Here is a 27870-nt window from a genome sequence, read left to right as displayed (position 1 = left end):
ACAACACGTGACTGAGTACCCCTCTTCATATTTTCAAGCATGGTGGTGGCTGCATCATGTTATCGGTATGCTTGTCAACAGCAAGGACTGGGGAGTTTTTCAAGATAGAAAGAAACAATGGAGCTAAGCACATGCAAAATCAGAGGAAAGACTGGTTCAGTCTGCTTTCCAACAGATACTGGGAGACAAATTCACCTTTCAGCAGGACAATAACCTAAAACACAAGGCCAAATTTACACTGGAGTTGATTACCAAGAGGACATTGAACGCTCCTAAATGGCCTAGTTACAGTTTTGATTTAAATCTCCTTGAAACTATGGCAAGACTTAAAAATGACTGTCTAGCAATGATCAACGACCAACTTGACAGACTTTGAAGAATTTAAAAAGAATAATGGACAAATATTGCACAGCCCAGGTGTGCAAAGCCCTTAAGAGACTTACCCAAAAAGACTCACAGCTGTAAACACAGCCAAAGGCGTTTCTAACATGTATTTACTCAGGTGGATTACTCTGTTGGAACTAGAAACATAAGTATTTCACTGCACCTGCGATAACATCTGAAAAATAATTTGTGTACAAACCAATAAAATTTGATATCTTCAAAAAATAATAGGAATTTCACATTAATATGAAAAGGGTATACTAAAATATGAAAATACATGTCATGTCTAAAAATCGATTTCTAGCATCTCTATATTCTTATGTCCTCCGGATTAGAAAAGAAAGTTGCTATTTTACCACTTTTTCCCCTCCTCTAGCCTCCATTGATTTAGTCACCCTAATTTTAGCCATCCTACAAGGGTAAAAACTCCAATAACTTTTGAACGGATTGTTATATAGACATGAGGTTAATTTACTCATTGGTCAAAATATGTGTTTGATTGGACACCCTATGAGAGAAATAGTTTGTACAGGAAATCAAGCTATAACTCTAATAATTCTGACTAAATGCAAAAGCAGGAGACAGGACACACAAAGGGAAAAGGCTGCGCAGAGGACAAACACTAGGTAAAATACTTACTTTGAGACACATTGGGAGGGAGCTGCAGACTTGGAGGAGCTCTGAAAAAGAGAATTTAAGATCCAATTCAGTCAAACTAATTTGCTATTTAACCATGTCTCTACACACATTGACAATTTGATATTCATTTGAATTTACACACAAACATACTTTTTGATTACTCAATAGTAATCCAAGAACTCAACTAGTGTGCTCAGAACGTTGCTGCCATTTATTTTCCAGTGAATGTATGTACACTACACACACAGACATGCAGAAACACATGACCAACACGTGATCCTTGAAGCCTACCTTGAAATGATCTGTGAGGGTCCTTGAATACTTAAGTGCCGTTTCTCTTTTGTAGCGAAACATGGCCATCTGTAGAAGGGACTGGCACCTCATACTGACAGACAATAACAAAAAGGTTACATTCTCACAATCCTCTGCAGGAATACTTAATTTCACTGACTTGAGTTAAAATGGATCCAAAGTGCCACTACTTGACATTTGTTACATTTAACAGAACTATAGTGAACTATTCTGTGGTGTAGCAGGGTATTTATTACATATAGTAGGGTCCTGGTTATCTAGTTACCATAAAATTGTAAAATCCTTGTCTGTAACAGGGGCAGAGGGGTCCACAGAACCCTTCAGTTTCAGTATGAACCTGAAAGAGTAGAGGTGGCATTTAAAAAACTAGAAAAAGCACAGGAAACACAAAGCAAAGGTGAGTTTCACATCCTGTCCTTGACCACATACCCACATTTTGTTATGACAATCAGAAGTGGAGGGTAAAGTACTTCATAGAGTGATTACTTAATAATTAGATTGTTTCATACATTTTTGGGTCACACTTTATTTGGATAGTGATGCTCTACAGAAGGTCATACTATCAATGACGGTAGGCCATCATTGTAAATAAGAATTTGTTCTGAACCGACTCGTCTAGTTAAATAAAGGTTAAATTTAAAAAATATATATATTTGTTGATAAGCCACTGCTTGCTAAGGTTATGGTTAGGTTTAGAATAAGAGTTAGGATTAGGGTTAGAGCTAGGGTTAGTAGATTTTTTGAAATGTTACTGATAATCTGTAGAGCAGGGACGGGAAACTTTGATAGGGTTGGGGGGGGTCACAAAAAAAAGGAACTCATCATGAGGGGTCGCAGTGGCTCGTAGCCTCATCCATACCCACACATGTAATCAGAGTCGGCCCTAGCCTTTTGGAGGCCCTGAGCAAAATGTTGTCTTGCCATAATATGGACTTGGTCTTTTATACCTTCTGTATACCACCCCTCCAGTGTCACAACACAACTGATTGGCTCCAAAGCATTGAGGAAAGAAATTCCACAAATTAACAAAGCACATCTGTTAATTGAAATGCATGCCAGGTGACTACCTCATGAAACTGGTTGAGAGAATGCCAAGAGTGTGCAAAGCAGTCATCAAGGCAAAAGGCGGATATTTCGAAGAATCTCAAATATAAAATATATTTTGATTTGTGTAACACTTTTTTGGTTACTACATGATTCCATATGTGTTATTTCATAGTTTTGATGTCTTCACTATTATTCTACAATGTAGAATATAGTACAAATAATGAAAAACCCTGGAATGAGTAGGTGTCCAAACTTTTGACAGGTACTGTACGTAAATTAGATTTCTGTATTTCATTTTTGATACATCCGTGAAATTCTTAATTGAATAAAACAAACTTTTGAATGTAGTTTATGACGTGCACCCCATTAAAAGACATACCATATAACCTACACAGGTTTCACATGTGTAGCTTGTTGGCACTACAGTCAGAGGCTCCTATGTGTAGCAATTTGAAGTGGTAGACCTCTAATTTCATCCAAAATGGAATTACAATTCTGGAATTAAGTTAGCTAAATGAGAAGGAGTAGGCTAGCAGGAGCAACCGACAGGTTTAATCTGAATGGAGTTGTAGAAAAGGACAGGGAGCGCAGCAAAATGGCCTCAACTAGTCTAGCCTGCTGACCATCTTCTCTTCTTTAAATCAATTTGATACAGTAAAGACAGCCACTGCCAGATGGGATGATAGACAAACTTGTAAATGCCATAGGTTATCTAACTTTTCCCCCACTCTCCCTCCTGTCTCACACACACACACCATCGGGCCGTGAACATCCTCTGAGTTGTGCAGGCTGCACAGCAAACAAGTGTCCAAGTTTAAATAAATTCACAAAAAAACATGTTTTACAACTATCTGGATATCCCCCAAAAATATCTTATTATTCAAACCTGAAAATATTTCAAATGCCCACCCCTACTCACTGCAGCTAAGGAGCTCTATCTAGTACATATTGTTTTGGGCTGCTTACCTTATCAGATCCAAGGTTTCAGCGAACATCGTATATGCCGACTTCGGGGTATGGGGATCTGTTTCCATAGCGATGCCGCTCTCCACAAAGGACATGGCAGCATCGAGGTAGTTGAAAGCTTTGCCCACCTTATCAGACTGGAGGAAACAAAAACGCACAGACCTTGGTTTAGAATTCATTGAGATTGTCACAAGTGAAAGAAAAATACTGAATTGAGAGAGAATGAGAGAAAACAGGAGAGTAAAAATAGGACTATTACCGTGGCATCTGCTTTGTGCTTGAGTTTTTTGGCTTCCTTCATATGATACTCTACTGGGCGCTGCCTGTGGGTAGCAGGAACAGAGGTATATAAACTCAGCAAAAAAAGAAACGTCCTCTCAGTCAACTGCGTTTATTTTCAGCAAACTTAACATGTGTAAATATTTGTATGAACATAACAGATTCAACAACTGAGACATAAACTGAACAAGTTCCACAGATATGTGACTAACAGAAATGGAATAATGTGTCCCTGAACAAAGGGGGGGGGGGTCAAAATCAAAAGTAACAGTCAGTATCTGGTGTAGCCACCAACTGCATTAAGTACTGCAGTGCATCTCCTCCTCATGGACTGCACCAGATTTGCCAATTCTTGCTGTGAGATGTTACCCCACTCTTCCATCAAGGAACATACAAGTTCCCGGACATTTCTGAGGGGAATGGCCCTAGCCCTCACTCTCCAATCCAACAGGTCCCAGATGTGCTCAATGGGATTGAGATCCGGGCTCTTCACTGGCCATGGCAGAACACTGACATTCCTGTCTTGCAGGAAATCATGCACGGAATGAGCTGTATGGCTGGTGGCATTGTCATGCTGGAGGGTCATGTCAGGATGAGCCTGCAGGAAGGGTACCACATGAGGGAGGAGGATGTCTTCCTGTATCGCACAGCGTTGAGATTGCCTGCAATGACAACAACCTCAGTCCCATGACAGACCCTCCACCTCCAAATCGATCCCGCTCCAGAGTACAGGCCTCGGTGTTACGCTAATTCCTTCGACGATAAACGTGAATCCGACCATCACCCCTGGTGAGACAAAACCGCGACTCGTCAGTGAAGAGCACTTTTTGCCAGTCCTGTCTGGTCCAGCGATGGTGGGTTTGTGCCCATAGGCAACGTTGTTGCCGGTGATGTCTGGTGAGGACCTGCCTTACAACAGGCCTACAAGCCCTCAGTTCAGCCTCTCTCAGCCTATTGCAGACAGTCTGAGCACTGATGGAGGGATTGTGCATTCCTGGTGTAACTCAGGCAGTTGTGGTTGCCATCCTGTACCTGTCCCACAGGTGTGATGTTCAGATGTACCGATCCTGTGCAGACCTCACTACCCTCTGGAGAGCCTTACGGTTGTGGGCGGAGCAGTTGCCGTACCAGGCGGTGATACAGCCCGACAGGATGCTCTCGATTGTGCATCTGTAGAAGTTTGTGAGTGCTTTTGGTGACAAGCCGAATTTCTTCAGCCTCCTGAGGTTGAAGAGGCGCTGCTGCGCCTTCTTCACAACGCTGTCTGTGTGCGTGGACCAATTCAGTTTGTCCGTGATGTGTACACCGAGGAACTTAAAACTTTCCACCTTCTCCACTACTGACCCGTCGATGTGGATAGGGGGGTGCTCCCTCTGCTGTTTCCTGAAGTCCACAATCATCTCCTTTGTTTTGTTGACGTTGAGTGTGAGGTTATTTTCCTGACACCACACTCCGAGGGCCCTCACCTCCTCCCTGTAGGCCGTCTCGTCGTTGTTGGTAATCAAGCCTACCACTGTAGTGTCATCCGCAAAGTTGATGATTGAGTTGGAGGCGTGCATGGCCACGCAGTCGTGGGTGAACAGGGAGTACAGGAGAGGGCTCAGAACGCACCCTTGTGGGGCCCCAGTGTTGAGGATCAGCGGGGTGGAGATGTTGTTACCTACCCTCACCACCTGGGGGCGGCCCGTCAGGAGGTCCAGGACCCAGTTGCACAGGGCGGGGTCGAGACCCAGGGTCTCGAGCTTGATGACGAGTTTGGAGGGTACTATGGTGTTAAATGCTGAGCTGTAGTCGATGAACAGCCTTCTCACATAGGTATTCCTCTTGTCCAGATGGGTTAGGGCAGTGTGCAGTGTGGTTGCGATTGCGTCGTCTGTGGACCTATTGGGTCGGTAAGCAAATTGGAGTGGGTCTAGGGTGTCCGGTAGGGTGGAGGTGATATGGTCCTTGACTAGTCTCTCAAAGCACTTCATGATGACGGAAGTGAGTGTTACGGGGCGGTAGTCGTTTAGCTCAGTTACCTTAGCTTTCTTGGGAACAGGAACAATGGTGGCCCTCTTGAAGCATGTGGGAACAGCAGACTGGGATAAGGATTGATTGAATATGTCCGTAACACACCAGCCAGCTGGTCTGCGCATGCTCTGAGGACGCGGCTGGGAATGCCGTCTGGGTCTGCAGCCTTGCGAGGGTTAACACGTTTAAATGTTTTACTCACCTCGGCTGCAGTGAAGGAGAGCCCGCAGGTTTTGGAAGCGGGCCGTGTCAGTGGCGCTGTATTGTCCTCAAAGCGAGCAAAAAAGTTATTTAGCCTGTCTGGGAGCAAGACATCCTGGTCCGCGACGGGGCTGGTTTTCTTTTTGTAATCCGTGATTGACTGTAGACCCTGCCACATACCTCTTGTGTCTGAGCTGTTGAATTGCGACTCTATTTTGTCTCTGTACTGGGACTTAGCTTGTTTGATTGCCTTGCGGAGAGAATAGCTACACTGTTTGTATTCGGTCATGTTTCCGGTCACCTTGCTCTGGTTAAAAGCAGTGGTTCGCGCTTTCAGTTTCACGCGAATGCTGCCGTCAATCCACGGTTTCTGGTTTGGGAATGTTTTAATCGTTGCTGTGGGTACGACATCATCAATGCACTTTCTAATGACTATTACCGTGGCATCTGCTTTGTGCTTGAGTTTTTTGGCTTCCTTCATATGATACTCTACTGGGCGCTGCCTGTGGGTAGCAGGAACAGAGGTATATAAACGCAGCAAAAAAAGAAACGTCCTCTCAGTCAACTGCGTTTATTTTCAGCAAACTTAACATGTGTAAATATTTGTATGAACATAACAGATTCAACAACTGAGACATAAACTGAACAAGTTCCACAGATATGTGACTAACAGAAATGGAATAATGTGTCCCTGAACAAAGGGGGGGGGGGGGGTGAAAATCAAAAGTAACAGTCAGTATCTGGTGTAGCCACCAACTGCATTAAGTACTGCAGTGCATCTCCTCCTCATGGACTGCACCAGATTTGCCAATTCTTGCTGTGAGATGTTACCCCACTCTTCCATCAAGGAACATACAAGTTCCCGGACATTTCTGAGGGGAATGGCCCTAGCCCTCACTCTCCAATCCAACAGGTCCCAGATGTGCTCAATGGGATTGAGATCCGGGCTCTTCACTGGCCATGGCAGAACACTGACATTCCTGTCTTGCAGGAAATCATGCACGGAATGAGCTGTATGGCTGGTGGCATTGTCATGCTGGAGGGTCATGTCAGGATGAGCCTGCAGGAAGGGTACCACATGAGGGAGGAGGATGTCTTCCTGTATCGCACAGCGTTGAGATTGTCTGCAATGACAACAACCTCAGTCCCATGACAGACCCTCCACCTCCAAATCGATCCCGCTCCAGAGTACAGGCCTCGGTGTTACGCTAATTCCTTCGACGATAAACGTGAATCCGACCATCACCCCTGGTGAGACAAAACCGCGACTCGTCAGTGAAGAGCACTTTTTGCCAGTCCTGTCTGGTCCAGCGATGGTGGGTTTGTGCCCATAGGCAACGTTGTTGCCGGTGATGTCTGGTGAGGACCTGCCTTACAACAGGCCTACAAGCCCTCAGTTCAGCCTCTCTCAGCCTATTGCAGACAGTCTGAGCACTGATGGAGGGATTGTGCATTCCTGGTGTAACTCAGGCAGTTGTGGTTGCCATCCTGTACCTGTCCCACAGGTGTGATGTTCAGATGTACCGATCCTGTGCAGGTGTTGTTACACATGGTCTGCCACTGCAAGGACGATCAGCTGTCTGTCCTGTCTCATTTACATTAAGTCATCTCCCTGTAGCATTGCAATTTATTGCCCAGACCACATCTGCAGTCCTCATGCCTCCTTGCAGCATGCCTAAGGCACGTTCACGCAGATAAGCAGGAACCCTGGGCATCTTTCTTTTGGTGTTTTTTAGAGTCAGTAGAAAGGGCTCTTTAGTGTCCTAAGTTTTTATAACTGTGACCTTAATTGCCTACTGTCTGTAAGCTGTTAGTGTCCTAACGACCGTTCCACAGGTGCATGTTCATTCATTGTTTATGGTTCAATGAACAAGCATGGGAAACAGTGTTTAAACCCTTTACAATGGGAACTATTAAGTTATTTGGATTTTTACGAATTATCTTTGAAAGACAGGGTCGTGAAAAAATAAACTTTTCTTTTTTTGCTGAGTTTATTACCCACAACAACACCCCATAGAGATATGGGAGAAATTGTCATTTATATACTGTGTGCTGTAGTGCTGTGAAAAAGTATTTGCCCCCTTTCTGATTTTCTCTATTTTTGGGTTAGGGTTACATTTTAGATACTGAATATTATCAGATCTTCAAATCAAAAGCAAATATTAGATAAAGGAAACCTGAAATCACACACACAAAAAAAATGAATTGAATTAAGTTATGCAACACCCAATTCCCCTGTGTGAAAACACAATTGCCCCCTTACACTCAGTAACTGGTTGTGTGTGACACCTTTAGCTGCAACGACTGCAACCAAATGCTTCCTGTAGTTGTTGATCAGTCTTACACATCGCTGTAGAGCAATTTTGGCAAACTCTTGCATGCAGAACTACCTTGAGTCAGCAACATTTATGGGTTTTCAAGCATGAACTGCTTGTTTCAAGTCCTGCCACATCTCAATTGGGATTAGGTCTATGCTTTGACTAGGCCATTCCAAAACTTCAAATTTTGATTGTGTGTTTTGGATCATTGTCTTGCTGCGTTTCAGCTTATAGACAGATGGCCTGACATTCTCCTGTAGAATTCTCTGATACAGAGCAGAATTCATGGTTCCTTCTTTCAAGGCAAGTCGTCCAGGTCCTGAGGCAGCAAAGCATCCCACTACCACCACCATGCTTAACTGTAAATATGACATGCGTCCCATTATGCCTGGCGAAAACCAAACTCTGCATTCCACAGTAAGAACCTTATACCAATGGTCAAGCATTGTCAAATCGTATTTGTCACATGCGTCGAATACAACAACAGGTATAGACCTTAACGTGAAATGCTTACTTACAAGCCTTGAACCAACAATGCAGTTCAAGAAAAATAGTTAAGAAAATATTTACTAAATAAATTACAAGTATAAATATATTTTAAAAAATAACAAAATAACAATAAACAAGGCTATATACAGGGGGTACTTGTACCGAGTCAATGTGCAGGGGTACAGGTTAGTTGAGGTAATTTGTACATGTAGGTAGGGGCAAAGTGACTATGAATAGATAATGAACAGCGAGTAGCAGCAGTGTGTGTGTGTGTGTGTGTGGGTCAATTTAAATTGTCCGGGTGGCCATTTGTTTAAATGTTCAGCAATCTCATGGCTTGAGGTAGATGCTATTACGAAGCCTTTTGGATAGACATGGAGCTCCAGTACCGCTTGCTGTGCGTTAGCTAGAGTCAGACATTTTTTTTGGGACATTCCTCTGTCCCCACCTAGTATATACAGTTGAAGTTGGAAGTGTACATACACTTAGGTTGGAGTCATTAAAACAATTTTTTCAACCACTCCACAAATTTCTTGTTAATAAACCATAGTTCTGGCAAGTCGGTTAGGACATCTACTTCGTGCATGAAACAAATAATTTTTCCAACAATTGATTACAGACAGATTTCACTTATAATGAACTGTTATCACAATTCCAGGGGGTCAGAAGTTTACATACACTAAGTTGACTGTGCATTTAAAAAAGCTTAGAAAATTCCAGAAAATTATGTAATGGCTTTAGAAGCTTCTGATAGGCTAATTTACATCATTTGAGTCAATTGGAAGTCTACCTGTGGATGTATTTCAAGGCCTACCTTCAAACTCAGTGCCTCTTTGCTTGCCATCATGGGAAAATCTAAAGAAATCAGCCAAGACCTCAGAAAAACAATTGTAGACCTCCACAAGTCTGGTTCATCCTTGGGATCAATTTCCAAATGCCTGAAGGTACCACGTTCATCTGTAAAAACAATAGGACGCAAGTATAAACACCATGGGACCAGGCAGCCGTCACACCGCTCAGGAAGGTTCTGTCTCCTAGAGATGAACGTACTTTGGTGTGAAAAGTGCAAATCAATCCCAGAACAACAGCAAAGAACCTTGTGAAGATGCTGGAGGAAACAGGTACAAAAGTATCTAGATCCACAGTAAAACGAGTCCTATATCGACATAACCTGAAAGGCCGTTCAGCAAGGAAGCCACTGCTCCAAAACCGCCATAAAATCCAGACTACGGTTTGCAACTGCACATGGGGACAAAGATCATACTTTTTGGAGAAATGTCCTCTGGTCTGATGAAACAAAAATAGAACTGTTTGGCCATAATGACCATCGTTATGTTTGGAGAAAAAGGGGGAGGCTTGCAAGCCGAAGAATACCATCCCAACCGTGAAGCACGGGGGTGGCAGCATCATGTTGTGGGGGTGCTTTGCTGCAGGAGGGTCTGGTGCACTTCTCAAAATAGATGGCATCATGAGGATGGAAAATTATGTGGATATATTGAAGCAACATCTCAAGACATCAGTCAGGAAGTTAAAGCTTGGTTGCAAATGGGTCTTCCAAATGGACAATGACCCTACGAATACTTTGTTGTGGCAAAATAGCTTAAGGACAACAAAGTCAAGGTATTGGAGTGGCCATCACAAAGCCCTGACCTCAATCCTATAGAAAATTTGTGGGCAGATCTGAAACAGCGTGTGCGAGCAAGGAGGCCTCCAAACCTGACTAAGTCACACCGGTTTCTGGGATGATGGTGTTGACCAGCCTTACAAAGCACTCCATGGCTACCAACCTGAGTACTACCTGCCTAATCATTTAGGCAGGTTACCTTCGCTTTCTTGGGCACAGGGACTATGGTGATCTGCTTGAAACATGTAAGTATTACAGACTCGGTCAGGGAGTCAGTAAAGACACTTGCAGTTGGTCAGCGCATGCTCTGAGTACACACCCTGGTAATCCGTCTGGCCCCGCGGCCTTGTGAATGTTGACCTGTTTAAAAGGTCTTGCTCACATCGGCCATGGAGAGCGTGATCACAGTCGTAAGGACCAGCTGGTGCTCTCATGCATGTTTCAGTGTTGCTTGCCTCAAAGCATTTCGCTCGTCTGGTAGGCTCACGTCACTGGGCAGCTCACGGCTGGGCTTCACTTTGTAGATCATAATAGTTTGCAAGCCCTGCCACATCCGACGAGCATCAGAGCTGGTGTAGTAGGATTCAATCTTAATCCTGTATTGATGCTTTGCCTGTTTGATGGTTCGTTTGAGGGCATAGAAGAAATCCAGCTAAGCATCTGGATAAGTGTCCCGCTCCTTGAAAGCGGCAGCTCTAGCCTTTAGCTCAGTGAGGATGTTGCTAGTAATCCATAGCTTCTGGTTGGTGTATGTACGGTCACTGTGGGGACGACACCGTCGATGCACTTATTGTTGAAACCTGTGACTGAGGTGATATACTCCGCAAGGCCATTGGATGAATTCCAGAACATATTCCAGTCTGTGCTAGCAAAACAGTCCTGTAGCATTGCATCTGACCACTTCCGTATTGAGTCACTGATACTTCCTGCTTTAGTTTTTGCTTGTAAGCAGGAATCAGGAGGATAGAATTATGGTCAGATTTGCCAAATAGAGTGCCACTTCTGGATTATAATTTTCTTGTTTGCTTATGGCCTCCTATAGCTCGTTGAGTGGGTCTTAGTTCCAGCATTCTTTTGTGATGGTAAATATAGATGAAAACTCTACAGCTTATCATGAGGTACTCTACCTCAGGCGAGCAATACCGAGACACCAGCTATTATTTACCAATAGAGACACACACCCCCACCCCTTGTTTTACCAGACGTAGCTGTTCTGTCCTGCCGATGCACGGAAAACCCAGCCAACTGTATAGTATCATTTTCGTCGTTCAGCCACGACTCAGTGAAACATACGATATTACAGTTTTTAATGTCCCGTTGGTAGGATAGTCTCGAACTGAGATCATCCAGTGAATTCTCCAGTGATTGCACGTTGGCCAATAGAACGGATGGTGGATTACCCACTTGCTGACGAATTTCTCACAAGGCACACCGATCTCCGCACCCTGTATTTCCGTCTTTTCTTCACGCGAATGACTGGGATTGGCCGGTTCTCGGAGAAGCAGTAGATCTTTCGCGTTGGACTCATTAAAGAAAAAAATCTTCGTCCAGTTCAAGGTGTGTAATCGCTGGTCTGATATCCAGAAGCTCTTTTCGGGCATAGGAGTCGGTAGCAGCAACATTATGTACAAAATAAGTCAGTCACAAACAATGAGAAAAAACACACAAAATACCATAGTTGGTTAGGAGCCCGTAAAAACGGCAGCCATCCCCTCGGGCGCCATTACTGGTGGTGGTAGTGTGATGGTTTGGGGATGCTTTGCTGCTCAGGACATGGACGACATGCCTTAATAGAATGAACCATCAATTCTGCCCTGTATCAGAGAATTCTACAGGAGAATGTCAGGCCATCCGTCTGTGAGCTGAAGATGAAGCGCAGCTGGGTCATACAGCAAGACAATGATCCAAAACACACAATCAAGTCTACATAAAACGTCTAAAAAGCAACACATTTGAAGTTCTGGAATGGCCTAGTCAAAGTCCAGACCTAATCCCAATTGAGATGTGGCAGGACTTGAAACGAGCAGTTCATGCTTTAAAACCAACAAATGTCGCTGACTTAAAGCAGTTCTGCATGGAAGAGTGGGTCAAAATAAGTGAGATACTGATCAACTACAGGAAGCGTTTGGCTGCTGACACTGCAGCTAAACCATTTATTGAGTGTAAGGGGGCAACCATTTTTTCACAGGGGCATAAGGTGTTGTATAACTTTGCTTATGAAATAAGTATGTAATTGTTGTTTTATTTGTTCACTCGGGTTCCCTTTATCTAATATTAGGTTTTGGTTGAAGATCTGATAACATTGATAACAAAAGTAGAAAAAATTAGAAAGGGGGGGAAATCCTTTTTTTCACAGGACAGTATATATAATGACAAACAGGGAAGGGATCTTACCTGTCCTCGACCTTGAGCAGGGGTCTGGAGGACAGGGAACCCCCGGTGGGCTGGGCAGGCACAGAGAAGGCAAAGCTGCTCTTGGGGGCCTTCAGATAAAACCAGAGGAGACAGTATATCAACACCTATTTCTCATTATTTCAGATAACCTTTATACAGGCAATTAACAATAAATACTGAGCTTCTTCCTTTGAATAACATCTAACACTTCTGACGCACCTGCTGAAGCAACCGTCCGATGTGTGACTTAATTTCACATATAACATACATATTTTGACTCAAATCTCTTGCCTTGCCAGTCTTGGAATGCTCTGTGTGTCGTTTCCCAGTTCCCTTCTTGTGTTTGACGGGGGTGGCGGCCTCCCTGTCCCTGCTTTTGGCTGCTGAGGCAGCGTTGGGCTCTGGGGCCTCCCCTGCATGCCGCTTGCGCACCCCCGGCTCTTTCCCAGGGTCTTGCAGAGGGACAGAAGCCCCCTTCTTAGACCGCTTCCTCTCCTCCTCCTCTCCAGGGTTCTTGGGCGTCCTGTGAGAGAAAAGGCCAGATGGCAAGTTAGATCAGAATGAGACGGAGGAAGATACTGTGAAAGGGGCCTTTCTACTCTGATGGGAGAATGCCCAGTCAGCAGGGTGTCGGTGGGTCCTTAAAAAGTCTTACATTCTGATTTAAAATCTTCAGTTTTCAAAAGGTGTTAAAAAATGTGACGGAATGACCCCAGTTATATTGTGCCGCTGCGTAATTGTTGCCACCATGGTAAAAAAAAAAATTGAGAGCAAGGTAGCCTATACAATTTGATAGACGACAACACTAACTAGAGCTGGGATGATAAATCAAAAATTACAGACACCTATATTGTCCTCCTCTTACTGAAGCATTTTTGCTGATGTCAGTATTTTTGGTGATAAGGCTACACAACATTCCTGCAGATTGGTTTTAGAACCAAACATTCTTTGGTGAACAGTAATGTCCATTAAAATGAACCTGCTTCCTGCAATGAAAGTATCTTTATGTTTCACTGATTTCTGCTCTCGTAAAAGCATGGGTTTTCTGCACGTTAACACTAGAAGCGTATTACCTAAAATGGATCAATTGAAAGAGTGGTTTCACAGCGCCAATCCAGATATGTTGGTCATTACTGAGAGGTGGTTATTAAGAGTGTTTTGAATACTGATGTTAACCTTTCTGGTTATAACCTTTTTCAGCAAGAAAGATCTTCCAAAGGTGGGGGAGTGGCTATCTTTACCAAGGATCAACTTCAGTGCTTGGTTGTCTCCAAGTCTGTCCCCAAACAATTTGGTTTGCTGGTTTTAAGAATTAAACTTTCAAATTGTTCTTAGTTGACTGTTGCTAGGCGTTATAGTCCTCCATCAGCACCAGCCTGCACCCTACCTGCCCTAAGCTCTCTCCTGGCCCCTTACACGAAGTCTGAATTTGTCCTGCTAGGTGACCTAAACTGGGACATGCTTAAACCACCTGACCAAGTCCTAAAGCAATGAGACTCCCAAAATCTTTCTGATTATTACCAATCCCACAACGTATGACTCCAAACACCCAGAAAAGGCTACTCTCCTCAATGTTATCCTCACAAATAATCCTGAAAGGTATCAGTTCGGTGTTTTCTGTAATGACCTTAGTGATCACTGTTTTACATCCTGTGTTTGTAATGGCTGCTCAGTGAAACGACCTGTCATAGACGCTTGCTAAAAAACTTTAACATGCAAGCCTTCCTTCATGACCTGGCCTCTGTAAAATGGTATAGAATCAGATTGATCCCCTCTGTCGAAGACGCTTGGACATTCTTTTTTGATATTTTCAGTGGTATTGTTAACAAACACGCCCCCATAAAGAAAAGTATAATTAAAAACAGGTTCAGCCCCTGGTACAACCGTGATCTTGCAGAGTTACTCCACCTCAAGAATTGCATTTGGCGAAAGGCTCGGCACACGCATACTCAGGGTGACTGGCTCTCGTTCAGGCAAATGAGAAAGTGCACTCAGGCTTTCCAGAAGGCCAAAGTTGGTTACTTTAAGGAGCAGTTCTCTCTCTGTGGGTCTAACCCCAAGAAGTTCTGGAAAACGGCTAAAATAAAACCTCACAGATGCCCATGTCCCTTAATGTTGATGTTGTTACTGACAAGAAGCACATGGCTGAGCTTTTTAAAATACCCACTTCATTAAGTCTGGATTCCAATTTGACTCAGCCATGCCTCCTTGCCCGTCCAACATTTCCTCATCTCCCACCCCTTCTAATGCGACTTGCCCTGATGCTCCTCTCTCTTTTCCCCCTGCCCCGCTACAAAGTTTCTCCCTGCAGGCGGTCACTGAATCCGAGGTGCTAAAGGAGCTCCTTAAACTTGACCCCAAAAGAAACATCTGGGTCAGAAGGTTTAGACCCTTTAAGAATGGAATGGTTGCTGCCCCAATAAATTGCCAAGCCTATCTCTGACCTTTCTAACCTGTTTCCCCTTTCTGGGGAGGTTCCCATTGCTTGGAAGGCAGCCACGGTCCGTCCTTTATTTAAGGGGGAGATCAAAGCTGACTTCTATTTTTCCCTGTTTATCAAAAGTGTTGGAAAAACTTGTCAATAACAACTGACTGGCTTTCTTGATGTGTATAGTATTCTCTTTGGTATGCAATCTGGTGTCTGCTCAGGTTATGGCTGTGTCACTGCAACCTTAAAGGTCCTCAATGATGTCACCATTGCCCTTGATTCTAAGCAATGTTGTGCTGATATTTTTATTGACTTGGCCAAAGCTTTTAATACGGTAGACCATTCCATTCTTGTGGGCCGGCTAAGAAGTATTGGTGTCTCAGAGGTCTTTGGAATGGTTTGCTAACTACCTGTCTCAAAGAGTGCAGTGTATAAAGTCAGAACATGTGCCGTCTCAGCCACTGCCTGTCACTAAGGGTGTATACCAAGGCTCAATCCTAGGCCACACACACTCTTCTCAATTTACATCAACAACATAGCTCTCTCATCCACTTATATGCAGATGATAGTCATACTTAGCTGGCCCCTCCCCGGATGTTGTGTTAAACGCTCTACAACAAAGCTTTCTTAGTGTCCAACAAGATTTCTCTGCCCTTAATCTTGTTCAGATGTGGTTTGGTAGGAAGAATGCTCCTTTCCCCACAGGTGTGATTACTACCTCTGAGGGTTTAGAGCTTGAGGTAGTCACCTCATACACGTACTTGGGAGTATGGCTAGACGGTACACTGTCCTTCTCTCAGCACATATTAAAGCTGCAGGCTAAAGTTAAATCTAGACTTGGTTTCCTCTTTTATACCAGCTGCCAAACTAACCCTGATTCAGATGACTATCCTACCCATGCTAGATTACAGTGACGTAATTTATAGATCGGCAGGTAAGGGCGCTCTCGAGCGGCTAGATGTTCTTTACCATTCGGCCATCAGATTTGCCACCAATGCTCCTTATAGGACACATCACTGCACTGTATACTCCTCTGTAAACTGGGCATCTCTGTATACCCGTCGCAAGACTCACTGGTTGATGCTTATTTATAAAATCCTCTTAGGCCTCACTCCCCCATATCTGAGATATCTACTGCAGCCCTCATCCTCCACATACAACACCCGTTCTGCTAGTCACATTCTGTTAAAGGTCCTTAAAGCACACACATCCCTGGGTCACTCGTCTTTTCAGTTCGCTGCAGCTAGCGACTGGAATTAGTTGCAACAAACACTCAAACTGGACAGTTTTATCTCAATCTCTTAATTCAAAGACTCAATCATGGACACTCTTACTGACCGGTGTGGCTGCTTTGCGTGACGTATTGTCGTCTTTACCTTCTTGCCCTTTGTGCAGTTGTCTGTGCCCAATAATGTGTGTACCCTGTTTTGTGCTGCTACCATGTTGTGTTGCTGCCATGTTGTTGTCGTCTTAGGTCTCTATGTAGTGTTGTGTTGTCTCTGTCCTGTCCCTATTCTGCTTTTGTCTCTCACACCCACTCCCCACTTTGCACACAAATAAAAATACAAAATTATCAGAATTCATCTTTCTCTTTACTCTATGGTGGATCCCCAGTAGCTGCTGCCAAGGCAGTTTATACAATTTTTAACATATTACAATACATTCAGACTGTGTGCCCTCAGGCCCCTACTCCACCACTATCACATATATACAGTACAAAATCTATGTGTACGTGTGTGTATAGTGCGTATGATAAGCGCAAGCATACCGACTATTGAGCAACATTTCGAAATGCAATGAAGGGAAAGAGTGTTTAAAACAACTGTTATTGTTGTTAAAAAACTTTTTTTTTTAAAGAGTCTCAGCTTTATATGCTCATAACAATTATTTCTCAGCTATCAATAGAGAGGAAATAACACCACTACAAAAGGAGTATGTACAGCGCATTCGGAAAGAATTCAGACCTCTTGATCTTTTCCACATATTGTTACGTTACAGCCTTATTCTAAAATCAATTAAATTCATGTTTTTCCTCATCAATCTACACACAATACCACATAATGACAAAGCGAAAACAGGTTTTTGAAATTTTAGAAAATTTTATATAAAACAGAAATTGACTTATTTACATAAGTATTCAGACCCTTTGCTATGAGACTTGAAATTAAGCTCAGGTGCATCCTGTTTCCATTGATCATCCTTGAGATGTTTCTACTAGAGGTTATGCTTTTTCAACGCCGATACCGATTATTGGAGGACCAAAAAAAGCCGATCCCGATTAAATCGGACGATTTTTAAATATTTGTAATAACGACAATTACAACAATACTGGATGAACACTTATTTTAACTAAATAGATTAATAAAATCAATTTAGTCTCAAATAAATAATGAAACATGTTCAATTTGTTTTACATAATGCAAAAACCCAGTGTTGGGGAAAAAAAAGTAAAAGTGCAATATGTGCCATTTAAAAGAGCTAACATTTAAGTTCCTTGCTCAGAACATGAGAACATATGAAAGCTGGTGGTTCCTTTTAACACGAGACTTCAAAACTCCCAGTTAAGAAGTTTTAGGTTGTAGTTTTTATAGGAATTATGACGCGTCGACTATTTCTCTCTATACCATTTGTTTTTCATATACCTTTGACTATTGCATGTTCTTATAGGCACTTTAGTATTACCTGCCTAATCTCGGGAATTGATAGGCTTGAAGTCATAAACAGCGCTGTGCTTCAAGCATTGCTAAGAGCTGCTACCAAACGCAGTAAAGTGCTGTTTGAATGAATGCTTACGAGCCTGCTGCTGCCTACCACCACTCAGTCAGACTGCTCTATCAAATCATAGACTTAATTATAATATAATAAACACACAAATACGAGCCTTTGGTCAAACCCAGAAACTATAATTTCGAAAACAAAACGTTTATTCTTTCAGTGAAATACGGAACCGTTCCGTATTTCATCCAACTGGTGGCAACCTTAAGTCTAAATATTGCTGTTACGTTGCACAACCTTCAATGTTATGTCATAATTATGTAAAATTCTGGCAAATTAATTACGGTCTTTGTTATTGTTATTTGTTATTATTGTTGAAATGGTCTTCACACAGTTCACAACGAGCCAGGCGGCCAAAACTGCTGCATATACCCTGACTCTGCTTGCACTGAACTCAAGAGAAGTGACACCATTTTCACCTAGTTATTATTGCCTGCTAACATGAATATATTTTAACTAAATATGCATGTTTAAAAAATATATACTTCTGTTTATTGATTTTAAGAAAGGCATTGATGTTTATGGTTAGGTACATTTGTGAAAAGATTGTGCCTTTTTCACGAATGCGCTATTGTTAAATCATCACCCGTTTGGCGAAGTTGAAGTAGGCTGTGATTTGATGATACATTAACAGGCACGGCATTGACTATATGCAACGCAGGAAAAGCTAGTTAACCTAGCAATATCATCAACCATGTGTAGTTAACTAGTGATTGTGAAGATTGATTGTTTTATATAAGATACGTTTAATGCTAGCTAGGTCCTTTTGGTCCTTTTGATGCTGCACTCGCGTAACAGGTGGTCAGCCTGCCACGCAGTCTCCAATTGGATTGCAATGTAAATCGGCCATAATCGGCATCCAAAAAGGCCGATTACCGATTGTTATGAAAACTTGAAATTGGCCCTAATTAATCTGCCATGCCGTTAATAATTGGTCGACCTCTAGTTTCTACAACTTTATTGGAGTCCAACTGTCGTAAGTTCAATTGATTGGACATGATTTAGAAAGGCACACACCTGTCTATATAAGGTCCCAAAGTTGACAGTGCATGTCAGAGCAAAAACCAAGTCACGAGGTCGAACGAATTGTCTGTAGAGCTTCGAGACAGGATTGTGTCGAGGCACAGATCTGGAGAAGGGTATAAAAACATTTCTGCAGCATTGAAGATCCCGAAGAACACAGTGGCATCCATCACTCTTAAACAGAAGAAATTTGGAACCACCAAGACTCTTCCTAGAGCTGGCCACCTGGCCAAACTGAGCAATCGGGGGAGAAGGGCCTTGGTCTGGGAGGTGACCAAGAAGCCAATGGTCACTCTGACAGAGCTCCAGAGTTCCACTGTGGAGATGGGAGAACCTTCCAGAAAGACAACCATCTCCGCAGCACTCAACCAATCAGGCCTTTATGGTAGTGGCCAGATGGAAGCCACTCCTCAGTAAAAGGCATATGACAGCCCATTTGGACTCTCTAAAGGACTCTCAGAACATGAGAAACAATATTCTCTGGTCTGATGAATCCAGCCAAGACAAACCAGGAAGCCAAGATTGTGGCTTCATTCCCAAGAAGGGTCGAGGCTGTAATCGCTGCCAAAGTTACCGCAACAAAGTACTGAGTAAAGGGTCTGAATACTTATGTAAATGTGATTATTATTTTTATACGTTTGCAGAAAATTCTAAAAACCTGTTTTTGCTTTGTCATTATGGGGTAGTGTGTGTAGATTGATGGGGGGAAAAAACAATTGAATCCATTTTAGAATAAAGCTGTGACGTAACAAAATATGGAAAAAGTGGTCTGAATACTTTCCAAATGCACTGTAATTGAGATGATGCGCCAGTTGAAAAGAATGGTCTGATGAAACATGCCATTTGCGGTGAACACGTCAAGTAGCGTATATAGGCCTACCAATGGGACGTTTTTGTAGGACATTACATTTAATGATAGATCAATTGCATGGCTATCTAGCAACAATATCATATTCAGAGTTAGCAGTGAGCATATTTAGCATATTTACAGTGCCTTCAGACATTATTCATACGCCTTGACCTACACACAATGACAAAGTGAAAGCAAGTTTAGACATTTTTGCAAATGTATTGAAAATGAAATACAGAAATCTAATTTACATAAGTATTCACACCCCTGAGTCAATACTTTGTAGAAGCACATTTGGCAGCGATTACAGCTGAGTCTTTCTGGGTAAGTCTCTAAGAGCTTTCCACACCTGGACTGTGCAACATTTGGCCATTATTATTTTCTAAAATCTTCAAGCTCTGTCAAATTGGTTGTTGATCATTGCTAGACAGCTATTTTCAGGTCTTGACATAGTTCTTACTTAAATCTACTAGAAAATCCACTCAGGAACTTTCACGGTCTTCTTGGTAAGCAACTCCAGTGTAGCCTTGTGTTTTAGGTTATTGTCCTGCTGAAAGGTGGAAAAACAGACAACCAGGTTTTCGTTTAGGATTTTGTCTGTGTTTAGCTCCATTACGTTTCTTTTTTATGCTGAAGAATCCCCCAGTCCTTAACGATTACAAGCATACCCATAACAGGATGCAGCCACCACTATGCTTGGAAATATAGAGTGGTACTCCGTAATGTGTTGTATTGGATTTGCCCCAAACATGACACTTTGTATTAAAAAAAAAAGTGAATTGCTTTGCCACATTTGTTGCAAACATGATGCATGTTTTGGAATATTTTTATTCCTTTTCCCTCTGTCAATTAGGTTAGTATTGTGGATTAACTACAATGTTGTGAATTCATCCTCCGTATTCTCCTATCACAGCCATTAAATTCACTTTTTAAAAATCACCATTGGCCTCTTGGTGAAATCCCTGAGTGGTTTCCTTCCTCTCCGGCAGATGAGTTAGGAAGGACACCTGTATCTTTGTATTGACTGGGTGTATTGATACACCATCCAAAGTGTAATTAATTACGTCACCATGCTCAAAGGGATATTCAATGTCTGCTTATTTCAATTTTACGCATCTATTTTCACAAATTTCTGCGAATTATTGGAAAGACGTCCCTGATCTTTGTGGTTGAATTTGTGTTTGAAATTCACTGTTCGACCGAGGGACCTTACAGAGAATTGTATTTGTGGGATACAGAGATGAGGCAGTCATTCAAAAATCATGTTAAACACTATTGAGTCCAAAACGATTATTGAGTCCATGCAACTTATTGTGTGACTTGTCAAGTACATTTTTACTCCTGAACTTATTTCGTTTTGCCATAACAAAGGGGTTGAATACTTGACTTGAGACGTTTTATTTTTAATTCATTTGTAAAAATATATATATATAATAATTATTGGGACATTATGGGGTATTGTGTGTAAGCCAGTAACCAAAAATATCTTGAATTTAATCTATTTTAAATTCAGGCTGTAACAACAAAATGCGGACAAAGTCAAGGGGAGTGAATACTTTCTGAAGGCATTATAGCTGTGTGTTTTGCGTTCCCACTTCCTCTGGTGGTAAATTAAATAGCATACAGCCTAGGCCAATATGCAAAAAATCTGATCTGATTATTCTGGATCCTATTCTGACATTTTGCACATGAAAATATCCATCATGCATTCCTTGAACATGTTAGATGACATAGCTTACTTGAAAAGTTCAGACTGAGGCCTCCCGGGTGGCGCAGTGGTCTAATGCACTGCATCGCAGTGCTAGCTGTGCCACCAGAGACTCTGGGTTCGAGCCCAGGCTCTGTCGCAGCCGGCAGCGACCGGGAGGCCAATGACTACCAGTAACTACCAGCAATTGGATACCACGAAATTGGAGGTAAACTATATATTTTTTAATATTAAAAAAAAGTTCAGTCGGGAGCCCTCCCGCTTAGATGGCTTGCTTTGAAGTAAGGCCATTTGATACCTGATTCACTTACCTTATATTTTTTACCCCCGTTTTCGATCTTGTCTCATCACTGAAACTCCCCAACGGGCTTGGAGGCGAAAGTTGAGTCATGCGTCCTCGAAACATAACACCCACCTGCTTAACCCGGGAAACCAGCCATACCAATGTGTCAGAGGAAACACCGATCAACTGACGACTGAGGTCAGCCTGCAGGCGCTGACCCGCCACAAGGAGTCGCTAGAGATTGATGAGCCAAGTAAAGCCCCCCCCGGCCAAACCCGGACGATGCTGGGCCAATTGTGCGCTGCTCTATGGGACACCAGTTCCCGGCCGGTTGTGGTACGGCTCGAACCCGTGTCTGTAGTGACGCCTCTAGCACTGCAACGCAGTGCCTTAGACCACTCGGGAGGCCCATGAGGGAATTATTTTATTAGACTTTTTGGTTTTAGGTTAATGTTCGAGCATAATAACTCCAGGAGTGCTAATGGGTGTGCAGACTTATTCCAGCCCCATTCGTCAGATTCTACAAATCAACTGCTCAACAGGAATTTGACTGACATGGCCAAAATATCGTATTTTTCAAATTTTTGATGGTATGAGACAGAATTTTATGTTTTTGAATAACAAAAGGTTCTAAATTTGCTATACAAGTAGTACGTGACCCTAGGGTGGAAATACATTGAGGGATTTAAATTGAGTCTTTCTCCATTCTGATTGTTTTACACTGTTCAATTCAACCCCCCGAAAAATTCTGCATTTCCATACATTTCTGCATTTCCTGCACTCATTTGAGATAATTTACACAATGCCACGTAGGGCTGCACAAATAAGGGCAAACAACCTAGGCCTTATTTTTAACCAAATGTTGCAATTGTAATTGACTTGCGATTTAGAGCAAAACGCTTGGGTGAATTGTTGGAATCACAGAAATAAAATAATTATTCTAATTCTATAGTTAGAATATAATAGTGGGCACTTTGAATATTGTTTGACATGACAACGAATGAAAATGCCAGGGAGGAGTTATTGTGGCAGGGTAGGAACCAAAGTGTTAAGTGTTTCCTAGGGGAACCTATAAATCTTTGACTACATTGAATGTTCTTATCTACTTTGCATATTCCTTTTTGATTTAAAATATACTGTTGCTCAAACATGCTGATTTAGGTCTACACCATCACTGGTATTATCAGACTGTATAGCTAGTTACGTTTGCTCTCAGTGCATTTATTAGCTATCTAGCTAGCCAGCTAACTAGAAATTAGCATTAGCGGCTAACACGATTTAGGTCCAACTTGCTAAGAAAAGACAAACTAGCTGTTTTTGCAGATGTAAGAAACACAAACTAATAGTGTAATTATAGAACGCTAGTGAATTTATATTAAGAAGCAAAGTGAAAACAGCATCATTGTCATCAACATTGTTGCTTGTGCTGCATTGACTATGCAGACTGAACACGCAAGTGTCTCGTGATCAAGCAACAACAAATGTGCTCCTTCAGTGACAGAGGGCGGGGATAGGTCTGCGTAGAAAGCAGCATGAAGAGAGAATGAGCTAAGAGAGAATGAGCAGAGAGAGATCACTAAAGTAGTGGAGTAAACTATAAAAATGTACATTACACACGGCGTATCACATTAACAAACCAAACATTCAAATATCATTCTAGGAGGTAAAGTAAAAACCCAAACCAGTCTGTGCATATATACAGGTATATTGTACAATACGGTATTATGCCAAGCCCTACTCGGGTGTGCTTGAGCAGTGCTGACTCAAAAGCCTGCACACCCAATGGCCTAGCTCTCCTGATAGAGTTGACCGCATGTGTTTTATACAGTAAGATGTCGAAGATAAATACACAACGCAGAGACAGAGGGCTAGAGGTCAAAAGGATGAGAAGTCAATTGTGTTTTTTCTGTAATAGGGAATTATTGATCAATGTTTCAGAGACATGGGAGAAATATGTCTCCTGAAATAGGATACTTTGGCTAGTTTTATTGCAAGGAATTCTAATTTGTCAACCACAGGCTAGGGCTGGGTTATAAAACTAACATGCTGTCCCTTTGTTCTTGGGAGATAATCATTAAACAATGCCACTTAATATAATGTTTACATACCCTTCATTACCCATCTCATATGTATATGTATATACTGTACTCTATATCATCTACTGCATCTTGCCATCTTTATGTAATACATGTACCACTAGCCACTTTAAACTATGCCACTTTATGTTTACATACCCTTCAGTACTCATCTCATATGTATATACCGTACTCTATACCATCTACTGCATCTTGCCTATGCCGTTCTGTACCATCACTCATTCATATATCTTTATGTACATATTCTTTATCCCTTTACACTTGTGTGTATAAGGTATTAGTTGTGGAATTTGTTAGGTTAGATTACTTGTTGTTATTACTGCATTGTCGGAACTAGAAGCACAAGCATTTCGCTACACTCGCATTAACATCTGCTAACCATGTGTATGTGACTAATAAAATTTGATTTGATTTGATTTGAGAGAGCATCACTGAAGACAGGGGAGAATGACCATCTACCTCCCCATATGATTTGTCCTCTTCGAATAAACCTATTTTCCTCCCCTTTATTTGCTTTGGGGTCTGTGTTATTAAAGAATAACATAAATTGCTAACAGCAACAGTGCTTTATGCTTGTCTTTGTGCCATTTTCTTCATAGTGGTATCGTTATGGTATTGAGTATCATTATAGCTGGTATTGGTATCGAATCGAAAATTGTTTATGATGTAGTTCATGATTTCCTCATTGGGTAGCCTAAACAAATGCAGATTGTCAACCCCATGCTTCTGCCATCTATAGCCTAGCCACTATGCTACTACATCCGTTAGGCTACAGAAGAATGCGCATTGCTAAAACAGCACACCTGCCTGATATTGAGCCATGTAGGCTATAGCTTTTAGAGAAAGTGCCAGACCTATAAATTCAACATCTTGCCAACATGGGCTCATTTATGGAGGGGAATGAATATTAGCAGGTATGTGGTGCACGCAGACCTCAACTTTGATATTAAATTGCATTCCAAGTGACATTAAAAAAGGTATTAACCACCGAGTCAATTCCCCAGCGAAAATCGAATTAGCATAATACAAAAATCCCCATCAAAATCAGTCTGTTTAAGCTAGAGATAATCAGCTATTTGCAAGGGCTCCGTCTCAATCTACTGAATCCGCCAACAGAGGCCTTACACATCTGCGGTGGAAGGTGGCCTGAGCTACAGCGGTGTTTGTCAGACCATGAGACATCCTGAAAATAGGTCTCCTCAAAACAGTTCGGGCAACACACTAATATGACCACTCTATAGAAAGGTGAGTCTCTCACAAACACATACATGTTTTTCTCTACGATGCCCACAAGCCTCGCCGAAGGCAGCCCTGTACCGTTTTTCTTTTTAAACTAACAAAAAAAACTATTTTAAATGCCTAAAAAACGGGTTAAATGTGTCCCCCCAAAATAGTTTCCTGATCTTTCTTATATCTCTCAGATATAGGACAGACGCTTCAAAACAAAGTTCCTGGAGATTTTTTTGGGGACCATCTGTTTTTCAATGTATGAATCGTTTATTCAAGGCGTTTTCTATGGGCGAATAGCAGTAAGGCCAAATTAAATGTTTCTGCAAATATACATTTATTTATTATTTGACCTAAATTGGTATTAAAATTCCAAATCAAATACCTAAATGATCCTTGGTATGGCCATCTTAAAACAATTCCATATGTTAGCTTAGTAGAACTCCGCCCCCTCCCCCCCTCTAGAGGGTTAAAAAGTCTTAAATTCAACTTCATGGAATTTGCAAATAGTCAGACACCCAGTCTAATACCCAGCCTCGTCTCTAGGGTGACATTCGGCCAATGGACAGGTTAAGGTGTTTGGGAAATAACCAAACATTTTGTTTGATGCATCTCTAATATCGTTGTAATGTTATTAGGTATACCAGAATAATGATATACCAGAAGTAGTTTGCAGCACTTTGGGGCAGAGAAGCTATGGATGGATATGCTGCAGGAGTAAAGAACTGAGGGGTGTAGTGGTACTCACGCAGACTTGCAGGAACCAGGACATGAAGAGGAGTGCTTGCGATCTTTCTCCAGTTTTGGCTTCTTCCTTGGCAGGGATTTCACATCCTTCTCAGCCTGAAAAAAATAAAATAATAATAGTAATAAAAACTATACTAGCGACAGGTTTGCTCTTCTTACAATTTAAAAAAATCAATTCAGCATCTATGGCCAAAGCACTTTTGTTACTTCTCCATGTTCACCCTCTCAAGCAGACCACGAGGTCTATAGTACTACTACTTTCACGATCTAACGCTAGTCAACCATACAGGTTGGCAGACCTCTCAGGGGCAGTGACACACAGCCTAGATAAGAGCCTTTTGAAGGAGGACAGGCTGCCCTGTACACCTCAACAGCAGAGAGCCAAAGAAAACAAGGACCAGACATATACTGTATAAATTATTTTCAGGCAATTTTACCATTACAGCTGGGACACCAACAGCTTAGCACATTATGCAAAACAGTATGTTTGATTCAATGTGGGAACTAAAATGCTTAAAATACACTGAATACATTACTCAACATACAGGAAGCAGGACAGAACAGCAGCCTCTGGTAAGACACCGGATGGGTGGCTATGCATTTATGTAAACAGCTGGTGCACGATATCTAAGGAAGTCTCGAGGTTTTGCGGGCCTGAGGTAGAGTATCTCATGATAAGCTGTAGACCACACTATCGACCTAGAGAGTTTCTGTATTTTTCATAGCTGTCTACACACAGTTGAAGTCGGAAGTCTACATACACTTAGGTGGGAGTCATTAAAACTCGTTTTTCAACCACTCCAAAAATGTCTTGTTACTTTGTGCATGACACAAGTAATTTCCCAACAATTGTTTACATTCAGATTATTTCACTTATAATTCACTGTATCACAATTCCAGTGGGTCAGAAGTTTACATACACTAAGTTGACTGTGCCTTTAACTTCTTTGGGCTGCAATCCCGGTAACGGGATCGATATGACAACATCCAGTGAAAGTGCAGGGAGCCAAATTCAAAAAACAGAAATCTCATAATTAAAATTCCTCAGACATATATGTGTCTTATACCATTTTAAAAGGTAATCTTGTTGTTAATCCCACCAAAGTGTCCGATTTCAAATATGCTTTTCAGCAAAAGCACCACAAACGATTATGTTAGGTTACACCAAACCACAATAAGCACAGCCATTTTTCCAGCCAAAGATAGGAGTCACAAAAACCACAAATAGAGATAGAATGAATCACTAACCTTTGATGATCTTCATCAGATGACACTCATAGGACTTCATGTTACACAATACATGTATGTTTCGTTTGATAAAGTTCATATCTATATAAAAAAATCGGAGTTTACATTGGCGCGTTACATTCACTAGTTCCAAAAACACACAGTGATTTTGCATAGCCACATCGTTTCAACAGAAATACTCATCATAAATGTAGATGATAATACAAGTTATACACATGGAATTATAGATATACCTCTCCTTAATGCAACCGCTGTGTCAGATTTCAAAAAAACTTTACGGAAAAAGCAAACCATGCAATAATCTGAGACGGCGCTCAGAACAAGTCAAATTAGCCGCCATGTTGGAGTCAACAGAAATCAGAAATGACATGATAAATGTTTCCTTACCTTTGATGATCTTCATCAGAATGCACTCCCAGGAATCCCAGGTCCACAATAAAAGCTTGATTTGTTCGATAATGTCCATTATTTATGTCCAATTAGCTACTTTGGTTAGCGTGTTTGGTAAACAATTCCAAAGTCACGAAGCGCGTTCCCTAAAAGCTGACGAAATCTCCAAAAGTTCAGTAACAGTCAGTAGAAACATGTCAAACGATGTATTGAATCAATCTTTAGAATGTTGTTAACATAAATCTTGAATAACGTTCCAACTGGAGAATTACATTGACTTCAGATGAGCGATGGAACAGAGCACCCTCTTATGTGAACGCACATGGTGAAAGCATGGTCAGGTCATGGCAGACTTGACTAATTCCTCTCTCATTCGGCCCCCCTTCACAGTAGAGGCATTAGACAAAGTTCTACAGACTGTTGACATCT

At 41.9% G+C, this 27870-nt stretch overlaps 1 protein-coding gene across 2 annotated transcripts in view; it reads right to left on the bottom strand.

Moving 5' to 3' along the window:
- Window positions 1–27870, bottom strand: part of LOC139543505 (AF4/FMR2 family member 1-like) — an 86466-nt gene that overhangs the window by 12821 nt on the left and 45775 nt on the right. For both annotated transcript variants that reach the window (XM_071349634.1, XM_071349635.1), the window contains exons 10-17: window positions 25805–25899; window positions 12958–13189; window positions 12667–12755; window positions 6281–6344; window positions 3349–3485; window positions 1601–1672; window positions 1315–1408; window positions 1024–1064 (exon numbers count right to left, since the gene is read on the bottom strand). In XM_071349634.1, coding sequence (XP_071205735.1) covers window positions 1024–1064; window positions 1315–1408; window positions 1601–1672; window positions 3349–3485; window positions 6281–6344; window positions 12667–12755; window positions 12958–13189; window positions 25805–25899 — 824 coding nt within the window. The remainder of the gene's footprint in view (window positions 1–1023; window positions 1065–1314; window positions 1409–1600; window positions 1673–3348; window positions 3486–6280; window positions 6345–12666; window positions 12756–12957; window positions 13190–25804; window positions 25900–27870) is intronic.

This window comes from Salvelinus alpinus, chromosome 18, assembly GCF_045679555.1.
Source record: "Salvelinus alpinus chromosome 18, SLU_Salpinus.1, whole genome shotgun sequence".
Lineage (NCBI taxonomy): Eukaryota > Metazoa > Chordata > Actinopteri > Salmoniformes > Salmonidae > Salvelinus > Salvelinus alpinus.
Note: the sequence above shows the minus strand (reverse complement) of the source record. Positions and strands in the feature narration are given on the sequence as shown.